Here is an 18,461-nt window from a genome sequence, read left to right as displayed (position 1 = left end):
GATTTCTTTCAGGTGTTTCAAGTAGGTGTGTTTCTGGTGTATTGCTGCTAAAAYAACTAAGCCACAGCACCAAAGTGTTGGAATGCCACAGCCTAAAAAATTCCATTTTGTAATTCTGCATTCAGATTCTTGGTTTCTTACCTTGGTAAGAARTTTCTTGGCTGACAAGACACACTGAAGTTAAAGAGTCTTCTAATAAAGGGAATAAGTACAGTGTAGCAATCAGCTTTAGGAAGAGACTGTCTTGAAAGACACWTAATTTTTACTTGCGAACAGAACAAATTCAACTCAGTTACACTGAGATAATAGATATAGAGCTCCACATTACTGGAGTGAAAAATAATTTTGTGGACAGATTCTTGGCCATTTCTTGATCCAAATGAACCACATGGATGATTTTATTAATCAAACAGGGAGGACTGGGACATGTCAGGAGATTTGATAAGTTCTGCAGAGTGTTGGTTCCTACTGTTTGCTAGTTCCTCATGGTTTTTGTGATATTCTGGCTTTGCTGTAGTTCACGGGAGATTTATTACAGAGCTCATTACATTAATTTGATACACTTTAATTAAAATATTAATTAAAGATAACACTAACAAGGGACCTGGGATGTGTTGYGTGAGATCCATTTCACAGAATGACACGTTGCTTCTCATCTTCCAGTGYAGACTCTTAAGCAGGGCTGCCACACAGAAGCAGGCTTTCCACTTTGTCAATGGGGACAATGTACTGGGTTTTTCAAGGTTGTTCTTAAACTGAGAACTATTTCATCTCTATGCCTTACTCGTAGTACATTTCCATTTGTATTAGTTGAGAGTCCTAGAAATTTCCAGGGATGCAAACACCTGAATTGTAAATYATGATTCATTAGTTGTTATAAAAACCTTTGCAGTGATAGGCTTTTAGAGCAGAGGACACGCAGCTGATGCTCTTATATAACCCTGTCCCTCTAATACAAGTTATTAATCAGTGGGTTCAGAAWTATTTTCCCTTGTGAATAAATCTAGCAAACACAAGCGGCAGACATGCTCAAAAAAATTAGAAGTTGTAAAGGTAAATTATGTGCAAATTACAATGTGGCTTCCCTGCAGATCTCAGARTTTTTGGAAGAGATACAAATGTTAATGCCTGGGCATGCACACACACATACATACACATAAACAAAATCAGGCCTTCAAATTACCTGTAGTAGCAATTATTTAGAACATCATAAGAAATGGARCTCTTATTCATCTTCTGAAAGCATAAATACTGACTGAAAGCATATGTTATATTTGAAACATTTACTATTGTGTTTCTTTTGAACTCTAATAGTGTACTAATGGATGTGCCAGAAAAATATCAAAGCATAGATGACCTAGAATGCCCACTAGCAAAAGCGTACCTTATTGAATGTGAATTAATGGATAAAATGTACTGAAAGAGAATTTGACCTGATTAATAAAAGCAGGAACAGACATAATCCAGAATATCCTCAAAATATTCTGAAAGATAGTGAAAACATAGTTTAAAATATCTGCTTTTTTTTTTATATAAAGTACCAAAGATATCAATTTCTACACTTGCAATAATTTGTTAGCCTGGAGCTTCCTTGTACAGAAAACTTGTTAATAGAGGGATGCTCTTTCTGTTTTCTTCCTAAATTATATAACTGACATTTACATTTCCAGCTSGTTCCTGCTGGCAGTCCCGCCATGGCCATGGGGACTGGGACTCTGCCATCCTTACCTGTGTCATGCCTAAAGCTTGGAGTCACCGAGCAGCTGGGGTTGGAAAGGACCTCTGGAGACCCCCTGGTCCATAGTCTGTCCCTCTCCCACACACTCCATCAGCTGTCTCCACACAATGATAAGAACTCTTCCAAGCCTTCTCTTCTCCAGGCTGAACAGTCCCAGCTCTCTCATGCTCTCCATGCATGGCAGATCCTCCAAGTCCTCATTCATTCACTGAACTCACCCCGGTAATTCCATGTCTTCCTTACCCTGGGGAGCCCAGGACTGGGAGCAGCACTCGAGATGTGGCCTCACAGCATGGATTGTTAATAAACAATGAACCCCTAATGACCTCAGTAGAAGCTGTCCTTAAGGACTATGAATGAAGAAGGCCTACAAAGTTTTTGTTAGATCGAATCAAGGCCTATGGAATTTTTCAGACTGTGGCATTCCTTAAAGGCAGGCTAACAACCTAACTCAGGAATCAAGCATCAAATAGAATAACTTTTAGTGACAGTATAATTTGAATTCCCAAAAAAGAATAAAAGTATTTTTCCTCTGAAGTAAATATAAAGGATAATATCTACATCACTGACAACAAATTTACACCTGAGGTTCCATACTTCATTAGCCCATTTTGACCTACAATACATAAAGAGTAAAACATGGGGAAAAATGAAACCAAATATTCAGGTCTCTTTTTAGCTTTGCATTTTAAAGGAAAGATAGAATTTGCTTGATACCATGAAATAATTTAGAGATCTTTGACAATATTTGGTATTGAAAAAGAAAAACATGTTTGGTCACAATAGAAAAATTCACTGGTCTATAGAAATAGCAATCTTGTTTTGTTTTTACATGTGGATATAGGAGTARAGCAAGTTTATCTGTCAAATAGTTCTGTCAGAAATAAGCCGTCAGAATTARGCTGTTCAATAGAGAAAAAAAAAAAGTAAGAGAAGTCATACCAGATGAGAAAAGAACATTTAATGAGATATCAGATTTTCAGGAATGGGCAACATTGATTTATTCACATAAAGATAAAAAATTTCTATTTACATTGTGATACCRTACATCTTGGTGCTGGAAAACTTCTTCCTGATCCTGAGGAATACAAATTCATACTTTCTAATATGGATATACTACCTTTGTCTTTTTTCCAAACATCAGGTATTACAGCTTCCTTCTCCCTCCTTTCCAGTAGCAAACATGCCTTGAGATACTAACTGCTTGGAATTTCTACTCTTTTTTGCTATTTCTCAAGTCCAGCCTTCATTTAAAATAAGACTATATTATTAAAAAAAAATTGTTCATAGTTAGCACAATTTCCTTACCTTAAAAATAATGAAGCAAATGAAGCAAGAAGAAACTCCTCAGAACTTGAGTAGTACAGGGAAGCCCTGTGGCTTTGCAATAGATGGCTCCTGTGGAATGGTCTTTCAGCAAACTGTCCTGGTCATYTGACACTTTTATTCAAATTAAGAGWGTGTTCCTAAATWGCCATGGGAAATTCTAATTTGACATGACTATGATGCATACAGAAAAGCAGAGGTAKCAAGATGTTATATTACTATTACATCCAATTTTTGTAAGCTGTTTATATTCTGTTCTTGAAAATCAGCATTTTAGACTTCCTACATGTGGTACTAGAAAAAGCTATTATGGCTCAGTGACTTTTTCCCTGTAGTATTGAACCTATGCCTAGTGATGTTTGTTTTTACAAATTCTCCATTCATGTAAAAATTCCCATTTGCATTCTAAATTATCTTCTGCTGTAAGCAACAAATCCATTTATAAAGATTTAATAAGGAGATCTAAGTAGRTCTGGAAGGCTAGCCTAGTTAATCATAATATTGACTTGAATATTATATACATTTTAAATTACAGTGATTTTATATTGATGTATGTGCTATAAATTTTCCTACAGAGAGCTTCATACAATTATTAGAAAGCCTTATATTTTAGGGAAGAAAATTCTTTCAAAGTGTTGTAATGAAATGGAAGGAGCATATAATTTTTTTTCTTATTTAAAACAAAGAAAAYTAAAATTCTGGTCTGTGATTTTCTACACGTAAGTATTAAGGATCAGTATTGAAGGATCAAGTATGAGTCGGTTTAGTACTGGGTTTGTACTAAAGGTGAATCACCAGAACAGCCTCTGTTAATAGCACACTTCAGTTTTTCCATATTCACCCCACCATTTTATTTATTGATTCCTGTCCCCATTCTCATTTTGGTGAGTGTTTGGTGAGTGAGGTTACTCTGCAAACAATGTTCTTCAGCTGACAACCCTAATTCACTAGTATAATCCTTGTCACATCAGAGAAAAAAACAGAAAACCTCTGAAGAACCTCTGCTGATAAGAACAGTGACATACYGTGGCATATCAGACCTCGGCCACCTAGATGATGGCAGAGCAGCTCCCAGAAACAACCAGCAAGGGCTAACAATGTCACCAAGGACTAAAAATGTCACCAAGGACACACTGGATTCACAAATGTTTGTCAGAAGCCTGTAGATGACATAGATAAGCATGTCTGGAGACTAATCTTCCATCAAGCAGATGCAAAACTAGAGCTTCACTATGAAATGAAATTGTGGAAACTGATCTGTCATTTCTTTTGAGAAACAGATAYATATTCACATATATGTACATTTATATATATTCATTCTGTGCATTTGTTGCYTCTTGATAGGATATTTCTGATTATGAAGAACAACAAGTTTTGCTGCACAAAGACAGCTGCTGCTTGTCTGCCTTTGAAACACACAGTGAAAGTAAATTCCAGGCTGAAATCAGTCTCTTAAAACATTAAAAACAGCAAAGGACAGGAAAAGTCTGAGAATACAACTATTAAATCTTATTTAGTGACTGATTTGCTTCCTAGGAATTAAAACTATTCCCAAGCATTTAAATTACTCTGCGTCAAACTGCATCTTTTATCAAGACTTGCTGCATCACAGGGTGATATTACGAGAATTATCCACAGGTAATATTCCAACGTGGCTGGTATGAGTGGAGGCACAAGAAAAGGGAAAATAAAGAATGAGTCAGACCACAATGCCTTGAGGCATCATGCATTGTTTGTTGTTAAACACTAATAGTCTAGTTTGATGTTTCTGAGAGTGATGTAAAACACGTGGTAACCTTTGCCCATTCCTCACTCTGGAATTCCCATGTACCAAATGCCACCGAGGCAGAGCAGCTTCCCTGGGATGGCTGCCAGCACTCTGAGTACAGCTTGCTGAAAATAAACCTGGTGCCAAGAAGATGCAAAGGGCAATCACTTAAAGGGAAAGATGCCATGAGAGGATTAAGCACAAAAAGTCTACAGCAACAAAGATAGGGGAAAATAACTCTTTAAAGGGAGAACCAAGTGACAGTTTCAGAACAACTACTACAGTTCCTGGAACTTATTTAATTAGTTACAGTAATTTCAAGTGCCTGTAGGCAAGTTAATTTTAAATTTGTTACTGATTTCTTCAGAATGATTAAGAATCTGGAATCTAGACAAAGGTATAGCCTGATTTGCTGATGTGCTAGTGACAAGAAGATGAGATAATTCTGCCAAATGCATTTATTTATGCACAAATACTTGTTCAGAGATAWGCCAAAGGCTTTGGAATCCCAGAAACTGTTAGATATTCAGCCTTTCAAAGTAAAAAGCAGTAGAGATTAGTTGCCAGAATATTAACATAGAACTTATCTAAAGCATATAGATCAGCAAGGCCTGGTTAGAGCTGAATTTTTCTTCTTATTAGACTGAGATATTAACTGAATACTAAAACTGGAAACGGTACTAATTTCCTTATGTAACATACATGGAATATTACCACAAAGCCAAGCAGACTTTTTGCATGTGCAAGAAGGGAATTTGGTTCATGTCTGCCAAGTTTTCTGTACCATGCAGTTTTTCAGGATACTTTGGCAGCTTAAGCATCCAGTCATAGACATGATCCTTCATCTCACAACTTTGTGTTAGAGCCTAATTTTTTTTCATAACTGTATTTAATAACTCAAGARCAATTAATACCTGAAATCTTTCATACTGATATAAAATTCAGATGGATATACAAATATTTTAAATCCATGGATATATTCTGCCAGTTTTCCAAAGCAATCATCGCCTAAATATCGTACAGACTTTCTAAAAATGTTATAGCAATTCAGAAATCTATTGTTGGTACCGTGAAGTGTCAAGTGGGATTGTCAAGGCCTGCAGGGAAATGGACACTTCCTCAATATTTAAACACGCCCAGACGCGAAGTTATTCACATAATTAAATACATTGTTAAAGACCTAAAGCATTCAAAGTATTTAAAATCACAATTCTCCATATRAAAAAAAATGAATGACCATATTATTGCTGCTGTGAAACACATATGCTGGTAATGTCATAATGATTTTTATTTCACATATCCCATAAAATTGCCCTAATAAATTCTCAAAGAATGCGTGAATGGTCATGGTTCACATTAACATGTGAAATTAACATGATAATTGCATGTAATGGGATGTCATAGGGTGTATCATTGAGGTTAATAAATATTCTGGAGTAAATAAATAGTGATCTTTATTGTTTCTTGTTCYTAAAGGTMAAATCTTTAAGTTTCCAACAGTCTKCTCAGATTTTTTCYATTTTATCCCTCATCCACAAGGGTGAATACTTTCCAGCACTGCAGGACCGTGGTATCTTTTTGATTTGTAGTCTCAATTACTCTCTTTTAAAAATGTGATGATTTCTTTAAAAATTGGGAGAAATTTTGCACTTGCACTTGGAAAGGGAGGTGTTGAGGAATACGATAATCCTCAGTCCCTCATCAGCTCATTTTGAAATTTGACAGACACGTCTCTTACATAATCTTTATCCTGATGCTGGAGACAGCCTTTATGTCACCATAATTAGGCAGCCAACCATCATTAAGAAATCTATGTAAAGCTGGACCCAAGCCCCTGAGAGCCGTGCTATTCAACAGATAAAAAAAATTAGGAATTCTGTAAAAATACTAGGGGGTCAAAAGATCAAGACTTGATGGAATCAAGGAGAAACAGTGCTGATATGGACTTAATATCAGCAATTTTATAGCAGTGATGACATTAAATTAATATCAGCAATTATAGTCAGTATCAGATGGATAAAGGCACCTTATTACAGATGTTTAAGATAGCAAGATACAGTGCAATTTCCCCCATCATCCTCTGCATCCACCCTTTCCCATTTCTTCCCTCTTCACCCCACCCTTTCACTCCCTATCTGCCCACGCCCTGCCCKCACAACGTGAAGCCAAACCAGAGTTTTTGGGTCAGAGATGAGAAATTCTCTCTGGGAGATTGTGCTTTCAGCTTTGGCTGTGCCCAGTGGTACTGAGGAAAGGTGCACAGAGCAGAGCTGTGGGATCACACAATTTGGCATTCTCTGCTGTGGGGGTGCCAATAGGAAACAGAGCTCAAGGGTACATGAGGTTTCCACCCTGCCTGCTGAAACAAGTCTGTGCTTTAGGTTCAGAGGGAGATGGGTTCAGTTTGTACTCAGGGTACGTTTCGTAGGTGAACTAAACACTTAATTTTTGGTTTTATAAATAGTAAAAATCAAATAGATGCTTGAATTCATTCTATTCTCAGTTCAAGAACTCCCAATCCCCACTAAACAGAGCAATTTGCTAYAACAAATTACTCCTTTTATGAAATGGCAAATTTCCATAGGAGAAAACTCTGTCAACATAAACTGCCTAAACAAATGTTTGGTTCTTCTGCAGTCAAATAACCAGATTCACAAAGAACAGAAAGTGTGTTCAAACACTAAATGATTTCTGAGTTAATTAAAAAATAAAATCTGAGTTAGAAAAACTGGAATGATAAAATCTCGCCTCTTCAACTTTTGAATGATTTATGCACAGATAGGGAAGCCATTTCCAGAAAATAGCCTTTAACACATCTGCATTTCTGCCAGTGGGGAATACAGGTATTTTACTTGAATGAGTGTTACTGATTTGACTTACATTTTACATGCAGTATTTTCATAGTCTGCTTGTACTGCAACACACTTTGCAACACAGAGCAAGAGCCTTAAATAATCTCTTAGCTCAACACAATTTTTCCTAGGCTAGCATTTCATTTTGTATGAGTGTGAACATGATATCATGTTCCAATTTGGGGTACAGAGTCTCYGAGACCATCTCTGCTCAGCTTTCACTCTGTTATCAGTCACAATCAGAAATGCTTCTGATGTTTTGCGATGGACAAGGCTGTATCTTCCTCTCATGCCTGCCCACGGTACGGTGCATCGACTGCCTGTAACTAACTCTGCTCACACATCAGAAGGACACTCTAGTTACAATGGTTCACAATCAGAAGACAAAATTATTTTTCCTTTGATGTTTCAATTTTTAAAAATTAGTTAGATGAAAGTTTCTCTAACCCTAACAAAATTAATAAGATAACTTTTTAGAAGCAGCAAGTGGCTGATGTTGAAGTAATAAAAAATACAGACAGAAGAGTCACAGTTTTCAAAATGAGCTCCCCAAAATATTTTTTAAAAGTGGTTAAGTTTTCTAATTCTTAAAAGAATCTTCATTTAAAGGAAAAGTCTTGGGGTAGGCAAATCAAACTAAAACTTGTTCTATGCCTCTATTGGTAAAACTAATAATGGTAAAGCTGCTCTTAAAGAAAATTCATCATTTTCTTTATTCATCAGTGTGCTCAGAAACAACCCTAAATGAGGGTTTTCATTAACATCTTTTTAGACTAGACTCTGAGAACAGTGGGTGCCATGGCATGCATGAAGCATGAAAAATACCTTATAACTTCTTATACCATACACAGCATTGTCACAACCTCAGTTGATGCAATTTTCTATTTTCCTGGGCCTTTTCCTTTACAAGACTGACTTTGCAATGAGCCCCAGAACAGGCTGCCCGTAGAGGTTGTGGGGTCTCCCACACTGGAGATATTCAACAGCTGTCAGGACACAATCCTATGCCAAGGGCTCTAGGATGACCCTGCTTGAGCCAGGAAGSTGGACCAGATGGGCCACTGTGGTCCCTTCCAATCTGACACATTCTGTGATTCCATGAGCTCCCCTTCCAGCTGCAAGGGACTGCAAGGACTGCAAGGTTCATGGGCAAGATGCAGAGGGATGGTAAACAACCTGATAAACAACCTGATAAACAACCTGTGTGCTCAGCAGGTACTTAACTCTGAAAAGCAGTGAGGGCAATTTAAGGACCAACTGAAAATTATAGCACCACTGGTGGCTTAGTAGAAACACCTAGTGGTGGGCTGACTTTTCATAAAAGATTTTCTGATCTCCTTGTCACTGAAATCTACAGGTATCCCATATCTCAGAACCACCCTATCATTCTCCTCAGTGCATATTATTTGCTGCTAGCACAGACAAATATGCAGTGTGTCAAATGTTGGGGTAAAATATGTTGAATCTCATCTCCCAAGGAGAAGCACAAGAGCAACTGTATTGACAACATTGTTCATATTTGACTTTTTAATGTAAATTAGCTAAACCATTTTTTTCTCTCTGCTGCACTCAAGTGGYACTTATCTGCAGAACTCAATGGTATCACAACCCAGGTTCCAGTTTGCCACAGAGGTTGATATACTATTGTGACTTTTTAAATTAATTAATGTCTTGTAAACTTGCAACATAGGCAAGAACTCCCTGGTTCAAAGGCATTAGATTTGCTTGTGTTGAACTTAATAAAGTGTAGAACARTTTAGGTAATGAAGTTGTTAACATCAGATTGTGACTGATTCTCTGTCTGCTACTAGGAGAAGGAGCATTAGTTCCCATGCCAGAACCTATAAAATAAGTGTGGTGAAAATGTAATTTTAAGTGTTCTCAGAGAAAATAAGGGTAGCAGATTCAAAAAGGAGAAACGCCCTTTTAATACACTCTTTCAAAAAAAAGTCTGTAGAAATTGAGGAATTACCTCAAAGGCTTCTGAAGTTCTCTTAAAATCAGAGCTGAAGTTCAACTGTCAAAGTATTGCCAACAKATGACAATTAGAGGGTGTCTACAAACCACTAAGACCTCTCTGCTAATTGTTTTCTGTGTCTTAAACATCAGGACCTTTTGAGACATTTTTAGAGATTGGTTTGCTTATTGTCAAACTAATTTTCAGCAGCTATGATAAAAAGGTGCAATGCCAAGCACAAATTGACATTAAATGCTTTTAGCTTTATTCTTTGCTGAAATGTGAAATAGGCTTTACTAATACTTAGAAAATAGCAGAAGTCAGATTCAGCTTGTTTGCATTAGTAGTAAACAGGATTAAAGTTAAAAAAATATTATCTAAAACCATGAATAGCAATTAAAAAATTCTATGGTAGTGAGACCAAGCTGCAGAGGCATATTAGGTGGTCCAGATAATTGTGAGGCTGCCCCACAAGAGGCTTTCTGACCAGCTGACATACTTAAACATTATAATCCTCCCTTTGTCACATTATTGGATTTGAAACAATGTTTGCTATGGTGTTTAAGAAAAAAAAAAAAGCAACAAAAAGAAAAAACCCAAGCAGAATCCCATACTCCTTTGCTCTGGTAGAGAAGCCCTAAAGGGCTGGATTCTGAATTTAGGGAAGGGATGGGAAAAATAATAATATACCTGTAGTGCATGTAAGAACCTATTTTTAAAGGAACTGTGTTTCACAGTAAAAGCAAAAAAATATAACCGTTACAAGCACATCTTCATGCAGAATCCATTCAGCACTTTAGGTGTCCTATAAATAAAGCATGGATTGCTGATTTTTTCCCCCACTTCCTTTGAAAATAAGAAGTAGAACTAAGTCTCTTGGGAGGAGGGTTAGAAGAGGCTGAAGAAAGATTTGGAAATTGACTTCTGAGCTTTTAATTCCGGTGCTATAAAATAAAAACTAAGCAGATTTTTCAAAATGGTCACTGGATAGGTGACTGGATGGTGCATAACCATCAGAGTTGGAAGAGACCTTGCAGATCATGTAGAGCAATCATYCACTCACTTCTGCCCACGAGCAGGCACCCAAATCAAATAATCTCTCTGCACTCCTCAGTCCTCACAAACAAGGCAGAGATTCTGCAGCAGTGGTGAGATTTTTTTCCCCACCTTTAAAATACATCTGAACCTCCTTTTAAAAAAACTATTATTAGTCAGTGCAAAAGTTGTTCAGAAGGAGGTGCTCATTTGAAGAAAACACACATCAGAAAACTATCTTGGGTTCAGGGCAGAACTCCTGGAGCTGCAGGTGAWGGTCTGCCTGGAACCACCTTAATGYRCCCYTTCAGGAGTGCAGAAGCTCCGGGTGAGGCAGTGGACTGTGGGCTGCCTCTGCCAGGGACTGGGAACAACCCTTAGGGGTGCTTCAGTGGCACCCCTTTTCAGTCAGGAAAGCTGACAGAAGCAGAGAAAACTTGAATCTTTTGCTCCCACACTTTCTTGAAAGCACTAACAGGCTATTGGCCACTTCTGTCTGTCTGAGGTAGAAAGGGAAAACATTTCCCAGGCAACCTCTCATGCGCAGCAATTTTTCCGATCCAGCCATTTCAGTTAGAGACTAAAGTGAATTTATGCTTTTTTGAAAGCCTGGCCACTTCTATCGGCTTTGGTAATGATATATAGGATGAAATTCATGCAGTGTTCTCATGTTGCACTGGTGTTTGTCACCACACTATTACAGAGGTTATATTTTGCTACTGGATAGGATTGTTATAGTTATAGTTTCGTGGTTCAAAGAGACAGGATGTTACGATCATACTACATGAAAAATTTCTTGTGATACAGCACAGTACATGCTGGTTCCTAAAYAAAATTACTATTTTCCTGTTATTCCTCAGCTTTTGAAAATATTACTTACATAGCTGTGTCCTTAAAACAGATCACGGTCTTTACTGAAAATGAGCAAGATCAGCCCCTTCTGTATTACAAATATATACGGTTTTGCAGATGTTAGCACATAAGTTAAAAATTAACTGCAGGGTTGTRATTTCAAATAAAATCTGGTAAACATTTATTTTCTGTGAGAAAGGCAAGGAGAGAAGGGGGGTTAGAGTGTGATGGAAGGAAAAGAATACATTACAGCTTCTGGGGAACCACCAAAGCAGCCCTGTGGTACCACARTGGTGAGGAAGTTGTGGAAAACTGGTATGAAACAGGTATGACACAAAGCTAGTGAATCTAAAATTTCATCTAAACAGTGAAGAGAAGGAATGTGTCCCAGTCCTGAAAGCTCGGTGCATCCGATCTTTCACAGGTATAAATTGGTGGAGTCCTCTTCAACTCAGTGGAATCGTGACATTTTACACTCTCTGACTGCACCTCAATTTGAGTCTTGTTTCATATCTTTCAGTTGTTCTGCTTTTCAAAGCAGCCCTAGAAAAACAAACCAACTGTGCATGGGAGGAATTTTCTTGGTGAAGAAATGCATTCCAGTTGTATCTTTCTAGCTGATACTTTGAGTTTACTCAAGAAAAGTAATTATTTAATGAGAAAATTTTTCAGTATTGTAAAAGCATTTTCAAGAGCATTTTTAATAAATGTTCTCAGATCTGCTAAAGCAGAAAGCAACTTGTTATCCTCCCAAGCCTTGAACATGCAAAGCTCCTCTCTCTCCTTCACTGATGTGTGCAAGTTCTCGTTATAAATCAGAACTAATTATTGTTTTCCTGGCTGTCTTACAGTCTTCTAATGACCATATTGATTAAACTGGAGACACACTGCCTAATTACATTTATGGTGGTCATTCTGATGCTACTTGAACATTGTCGTTATTATATACTTGTATATTATGGCAGAGTGTAAAACAAAAATGACTCTACATAAGTAATACAGAGCCAAGCCATATTCCAACATTTGAAACAGAAAGGGCCTTAGAAAACAGCCAGTTTCAACATGGTTGCCAGTTAACAYGAAGCCAGAAGTGTTCTTTCTCCATGAAGGTGCCATGCATCCGTTTCCATCCCTCTCTGGATGTCTATGGGAGGTCTTATCCTCCATCCCAGCAGCCTGGTACACACCAAGCCCTCATTCTGTCTAAACCTCTCAGARGTTTAAAGCCAAGTGGTAAGTTGAGGAAAAGGCAAACCCAAATGTCAGGTGTTGGCTGTATTTAGTGTACCCCAGTGTGCAGCTGCATACGTGCTCTTGTACAGAAACACGAAGCAGATTATGTCCTCTGGGGCTGTCTGAGCAGAGGCCCCAGTTGTCACTCTATACCCGGATCACCACACATAGAGGGGAAAATAGCTGCACCCTCGGATGACAGCTGAATTTTTGAGAAAGTACTGAGGAGTTTCACGTCAGTGTGTGTTTGTTTCCAAAGCACAGCAACCACCTGGGGAGCCACATCTCTCTGTCCAAGGGAAGAGTCCTCGCACACTCGATGGCAGCTCTGCCACCCTCGCATTAGGACAAGCCCCAAAGCTTTATATGCCCTATGGGAAGTGTGCTAAGGGAAAAAGGTTGGGGTAGGGGGAAAGAGAAGGAATAAGAACATGAACCTACATATCCTTTCTTTCAGAAGTAATAAAGGGCAAGATCAATACCATCCTCCAGGAGTTTTCTAGTTAAATTCATGTTTCTTAATTTCATTGTTACAGATGCATATTTCTCTAAGCCATATTCTTGAGTTGCTGTATATTTGGTCAAAACATGCCTACCTCTCGCTTTATTCTTTGAAAGGTAAAGATTGGCCTTTTCAAAACATCTTTTTACATACACATGGGTTAGTATCATAGACTCTGATATGAACAAACATGCAGGAAATTGTATACAGGTTGCCCCACAAGTGTGTTTTATGCCACTGTATGACAATTAGCTGAACTTAATTTGACAGGAGATTCTCCGCTCTCCTTTTCAAAACTTTGCACTGCCAGCATTAGCACATGCCACAGTGAGATATTAGTTGGTGAGTTTTCTCATACCAGAAATTTTTGTGGGTAACTAGCACAAACCTATAAGCTACAGGAAAAAAAAAATGCCTCTGTAACTGTTTCCTTCTAAATATTTGTTTCTACTTTTTTTTTTTTTTAAATTACCCACTCAAACAGAAGTCAATCTTGCTGCCTGCCTCTGAGGGCAATTCTTCCTTAGCTAAAATGTAACGAGTTTGTCTCTGTGTGTGACTGGAAGAATCCTAACTGCTCATGTCCACCTATTAAGAGGAAGAGGTCATCAGCTCTGTTTATTTATCCAGGCAACCTGGATGTCTTATTTGGCTGGACAGCAARCTAGCAGAAGAATATCACATGCCACCACAAGACTATGTGACTTAAATRAGCAGCTAAACTGAGCTCTTATCCATCCTCTCTCATAGCTCCTACTAGGAATAAGAACAGAATGAAAAGATACAGCTCAATAGGATCCTTTCATTAGCTTAGTTTGACGCAGTTTACATAATTAAATGATAGCCCTAGACTTTTCACTTTTCAAAGAACAGAATAAGTAACCAATGTATATCAAAATTACTGCATCAATGGTATGACAATACCACACTATTCAACCTATGAAAAAAGAAATGCTTAATTCACATGGCTGCTGTTTTTTGAGAATTGTCTCTGTCATAAACTTTTCACTTACAGTTTTGTCACTGAAGTCTAGCTTCTGGAAACATTCTCTCATCTGTYTCATCTGGCTCTCATTTTGTTAATTTTCTGCTTTAAAACTGGAGGCTTTAAAACAGATAGCTACCACTAACTAATCTTAGCACTGTGAAACCTTGCAATATATATTCCAAACCCCAGGAAACAGAAATGACAGCATTCCGAGCTTCAAGTACTGTTTTCTAATGCTATTTTTTTGAAATGGCACTATAGTAAGAATAACAGGGAAAATGAAATTTAGCAGTTCTCCAAACAGTTTGTAGGATGATACAGAAGAGTCATTTTTTGCAAAAAAAAATCTGGCAGAAGTTGACTGTGCATTTTCAGATTCCCTAAGTTAGTTAAATAAAGTCTTAAATACAACAAATTCATCCTATCACTAATGTTTATGCAAAGCTAATACTTCAGATCTGAAAAACTGCTACTACTGTCAGAAAGCATGTTATTTGGTTTCCACTCATTTACTGTGAAACACAGAAAGGTTATCAGTTTGCATGTGTGGTACCTGGCATTGTGTCACAGTTTCTCAGCATTGTTCACCTTTAGGTGCCAAAATTGATGCACCTTGTGGTGGCCAGAGAAAGAAAAAACACCAGAGCTTCTGTGMTACTTTTGGACACTTAGGCTGCATCTGTGTCTCAGTGTACTCAGGGTATAAACTGTAAATAACATCAATTCTGCACCCTGAAGCTTGTGACTGAAAAGTGCAAATTTCACACCAGAGATAAAGCCAGTGTTTTGCTGGAACTGTAAGAACTCATGTCCCTGCAAGGGCAAGGCAGCTTGCTGACTGAGGAACAAGAAAAAAAGAATGTTATAGTTCCAATGACTTGTACCCAATATGGATGTGAGAGGAGGAATATTGAACCATCATTTCATTACGAAACACTTAATTTTGTTCTGGCAGCTGGTAGGACCCCAGCTGTCCCTTTCACTTTCACCCTGTGACAAGCACTTGGAATGCTGTAATAATTTCAAGCATGAAAATGGAGTAACAATGTGATGATGAACAATACTGAGTAGCTAAGTATTCCTATTTACATGGARTATCTTTCTGGCTGCACCAAAGGCTTGTTTTTCTGTTAGCCCAGAAACCAGAATCAAGCTCATCAAGAGCTTCTGGCCACATGTCCACCTTGATCTGAGGAGAGATTAAATCTTAAATATTTCTTACGATTAAATAGAGAGGCACCAGGTTTTACTCTATTGACAGCAATGGCTTGGTTAGTAGCTGGCATTTTTGTTTCATGCAGCTCCTATAAAGGAAACTAGCAGTACAAGAGCCGTTTTTTGCCTGAGACTGAAAAATTAGAAGAAAACCATGTACATATCATAGAATACCAATTTTCAGACTATTTCTCATTAATATATGCTTTAACTGTTGGTAGAAGAGCCGTGTGATGAGTGAAAAGGAATTACATATGAATGAATGTCTCAAACACACTTCACCATTGCAATGAAGGCACTGGAAAATCAGTCTGCTTCAACCACCTACCTTGGGATCTGGTAAGAGCAAGCAGAGGGCTCAGTTTCAGGGGGGAAAAGAACATAAATAGGGAGGAAGGGGAGCTGCTGTTATAATGATGTATTTATTTATAACTATTTTACAGTCAAAGATTTTGCAATTTTCAAAAGTGATCTGCTGTATGTTGGATTAGGCTCAGCAGACTGTGCCTTGCCCTGCTGGAATCACTAGAACTTCACTGGTGACAACTCCTGACCACCCTATGGAAATAAACTCAGAAGAAGCAGCCATTCATGGCCCATGAAACTTCTGCAATACACAATTTTTGGAGACAGTGTGAGTGCAAATGTTAGTAAGTTTTGTCCACTGCAGAATGACCAACCTTAAATTGTATGTTTTTAGATGCTAAATCAAGATCCTTCAGARGAAATATGGCAGATAAACTTTTCTTACTAAAACATCAAAACTGTGTCATTTCCTCAGCTGAAGCCCACTTACCATATTTACTATTAGTACCACCATTAGTAGTTGCTACACAACACATATGCACCAACATGTAGATACAGAGCTTAAAAATAAATCTCTAAGCTTAAAAATAAATCTCTAGAAACCATTTCTCAAAAGATGCAAATAATTTAATTCTCAGAAATTATGATAGGCAAATATCTTACAGGTTGTCTTTTGAAACTTGAACGTATTTATAGTTACAAGTTTTTTCTTACAGAACAGATGATAGTCTCTACACTGAGACTCACTCTTAGTTAAATTTACAAATTAATCATCAAACAAACACCATATTAACCTTTCTAAACTTGAGGGTAGAGRAGTAGTACTTTAGTTTTTGAAAGCAGCAGGCAGTTCACATAGCAAGAATTTGGGGAGGGGAGAGGAGGAGAGAATGACATGGAGAWTACAGAATAACAGTTCATCCAACTGAGCTTGACTTTGGGCTGTTGGATGATATGAGAAAATATCTTCAAGCATCTCCAAAGAGATGGGGCACTAAAGATCTTATCTGTGACAAGCCTCTTTGTTTCTGCAGTCATCAGTGAAGATACAGCAAAGGAAATGGAGGAGCTGCAGTTATGCATTTGCAATACACAAAGTCCTTGTTTTCCCACTAGGCACTGCAGAATAGCAATTGTCCATTCACAGCACATAGCACATCCTCTGCATTTCAGAGCTAATATTTTTGCAGTCCTTAAGCTAGTATGCTTCAGCCTAGTGGAGTTAATTTTTTTAACCCTATAGGGTGCAGTACAGGAGATAGATGTGCTCATGTTCTGCACCTTGTGGGAGAAATTGTTTTTTTTCACGTATAATTTTTAAAGTTAAACAGAAGCATTTYCAGATTGCAGAGGATTCACGTCTACAAGAACATTTCAAACAGAGCTGTAAAAATCTCATTCCACAAATTGGAAAGATACAGAGCCTGCTGGTCATTGAACATACCTGTATATTAATCCAATTAACAACAGCAATCACCTGTGTTGGCTGGAGTTATTTTTAAGACCACTCACACACAAACACACGCACACAAGCTCTGACAAGTGACTCTTCCTCTCATAATTCAGAATCACACTCTGGAAAACAATATTAGTTTTATGGTAGCAGTAGCTTTCATTTACTGCAGCACACACTGCCCACTGTAATGCTGCAATACTCATTCAAGGCAGATCACTGGCTCAAATATGAATTGATGTCAAATATGTCATCAAACAGATGTCAGGATACATCAATTCAACTCCTGAGCAAATCCTCACTTTTCTCTGTTTGAGTAGCAAAAGCTGTATGAAAACTGGTGTTGATATAAGATAATCAACTCTCTCTCCCCTCCCAGGGAGGATCTGTTTCTTAGTCAAAGCTCAGGCTGCTTCTTAATTTTGAACTTCTGAACCCAAACCAAGTAAAGTAATCTAAGCATGCAGTTTAAAAAAAAAAAAAAAAAAAAAAAAAAAAAAAAAAAAAAAAAAAAAAAAAAAAAAAAAAAAAAAGCAGCAGTACATGTACTCCTAAAAATGAGGCCGATATTCTTTTCTGCTTGACCTGTTTATTTCCAAGACTTCCTCCCTCTGCTCTAACTCTCAGACAAACTCACAGCCCCCTCAGGATAGGAACAAGTTTCTGTTTTCTTCTCCCTTCATCTAAGCCAGCCAAGTCCCAGGTCTCCTCTCCTGCCACACAGCAATAGGAAAACATATAGAAAAATCAATCACACTTTCCCCAGTGGAGACAGAATGGACTATCACAAGAGATTCTTCCTGCAATCTTCTGTAACTATCATATGGTTAAATCAACATAAGTTAAAATTTTCATCTAGTTTGAATAAAGAGAAAAAGGGAGGAAATTCAAAAATCGGTTGCTGTAGTAACAATCACCAGTAAAAATCTTTTCCACTAAATAATAGTATTATCTCCCTCTCCCCCTCACAATATTAGGTCCCCTTCAAAAAAGAATCATGCCGCCTCTTTTAGATTTGCTGTACATACCTCAACCATTAAACAAGACATTTAACCATAGTGGCACTTCTGTGACCTCTGAATGCCGTGAAATCTCTAAGCGGTGCAGCTTGTTCATGAAGACTTGTACTGCAGAATCCAGTAACTGCATCCAGGATTGGGAATAGAAATAAGTAACGACAGCAAACAAAAATAATAATGATAAATCAAAAAAAAAAAAAAAAAAAAAAAAAAAAAA

The 18,461-nt window shown here is 37.7% G+C and overlaps 1 protein-coding gene across 2 annotated transcripts in view; it reads right to left on the bottom strand.

The window, feature by feature from the left end:
- The window catches only part of PDE7B (phosphodiesterase 7B), a 168,959-nt gene that overhangs the window by 150,311 nt on the left and 187 nt on the right, over positions 1-18,461 (bottom strand). For both annotated transcript variants that reach the window (XM_057379304.1, XM_057379305.1), the window contains exon 2: positions 18,254-18,368. In XM_057379304.1, coding sequence (XP_057235287.1) covers positions 18,254-18,274 — 21 coding nt within the window. In that variant the 5' untranslated portion in view covers positions 18,275-18,368. The remainder of the gene's footprint in view (positions 1-18,253; positions 18,369-18,461) is intronic.

The sequence above is a fragment of the Malurus melanocephalus genome, unplaced genomic scaffold (genome assembly GCF_030028575.1).
Source record: "Malurus melanocephalus ecotype Western Australia unplaced genomic scaffold, MMel_1.1 scaffold_400, whole genome shotgun sequence".
In the NCBI taxonomy this organism is placed as follows: domain Eukaryota; kingdom Metazoa; phylum Chordata; class Aves; order Passeriformes; family Maluridae; genus Malurus; species Malurus melanocephalus.
The sequence above is the reverse complement of the archived record's forward strand: the minus strand, read 5'-3'. Positions and strand labels throughout refer to the sequence as shown.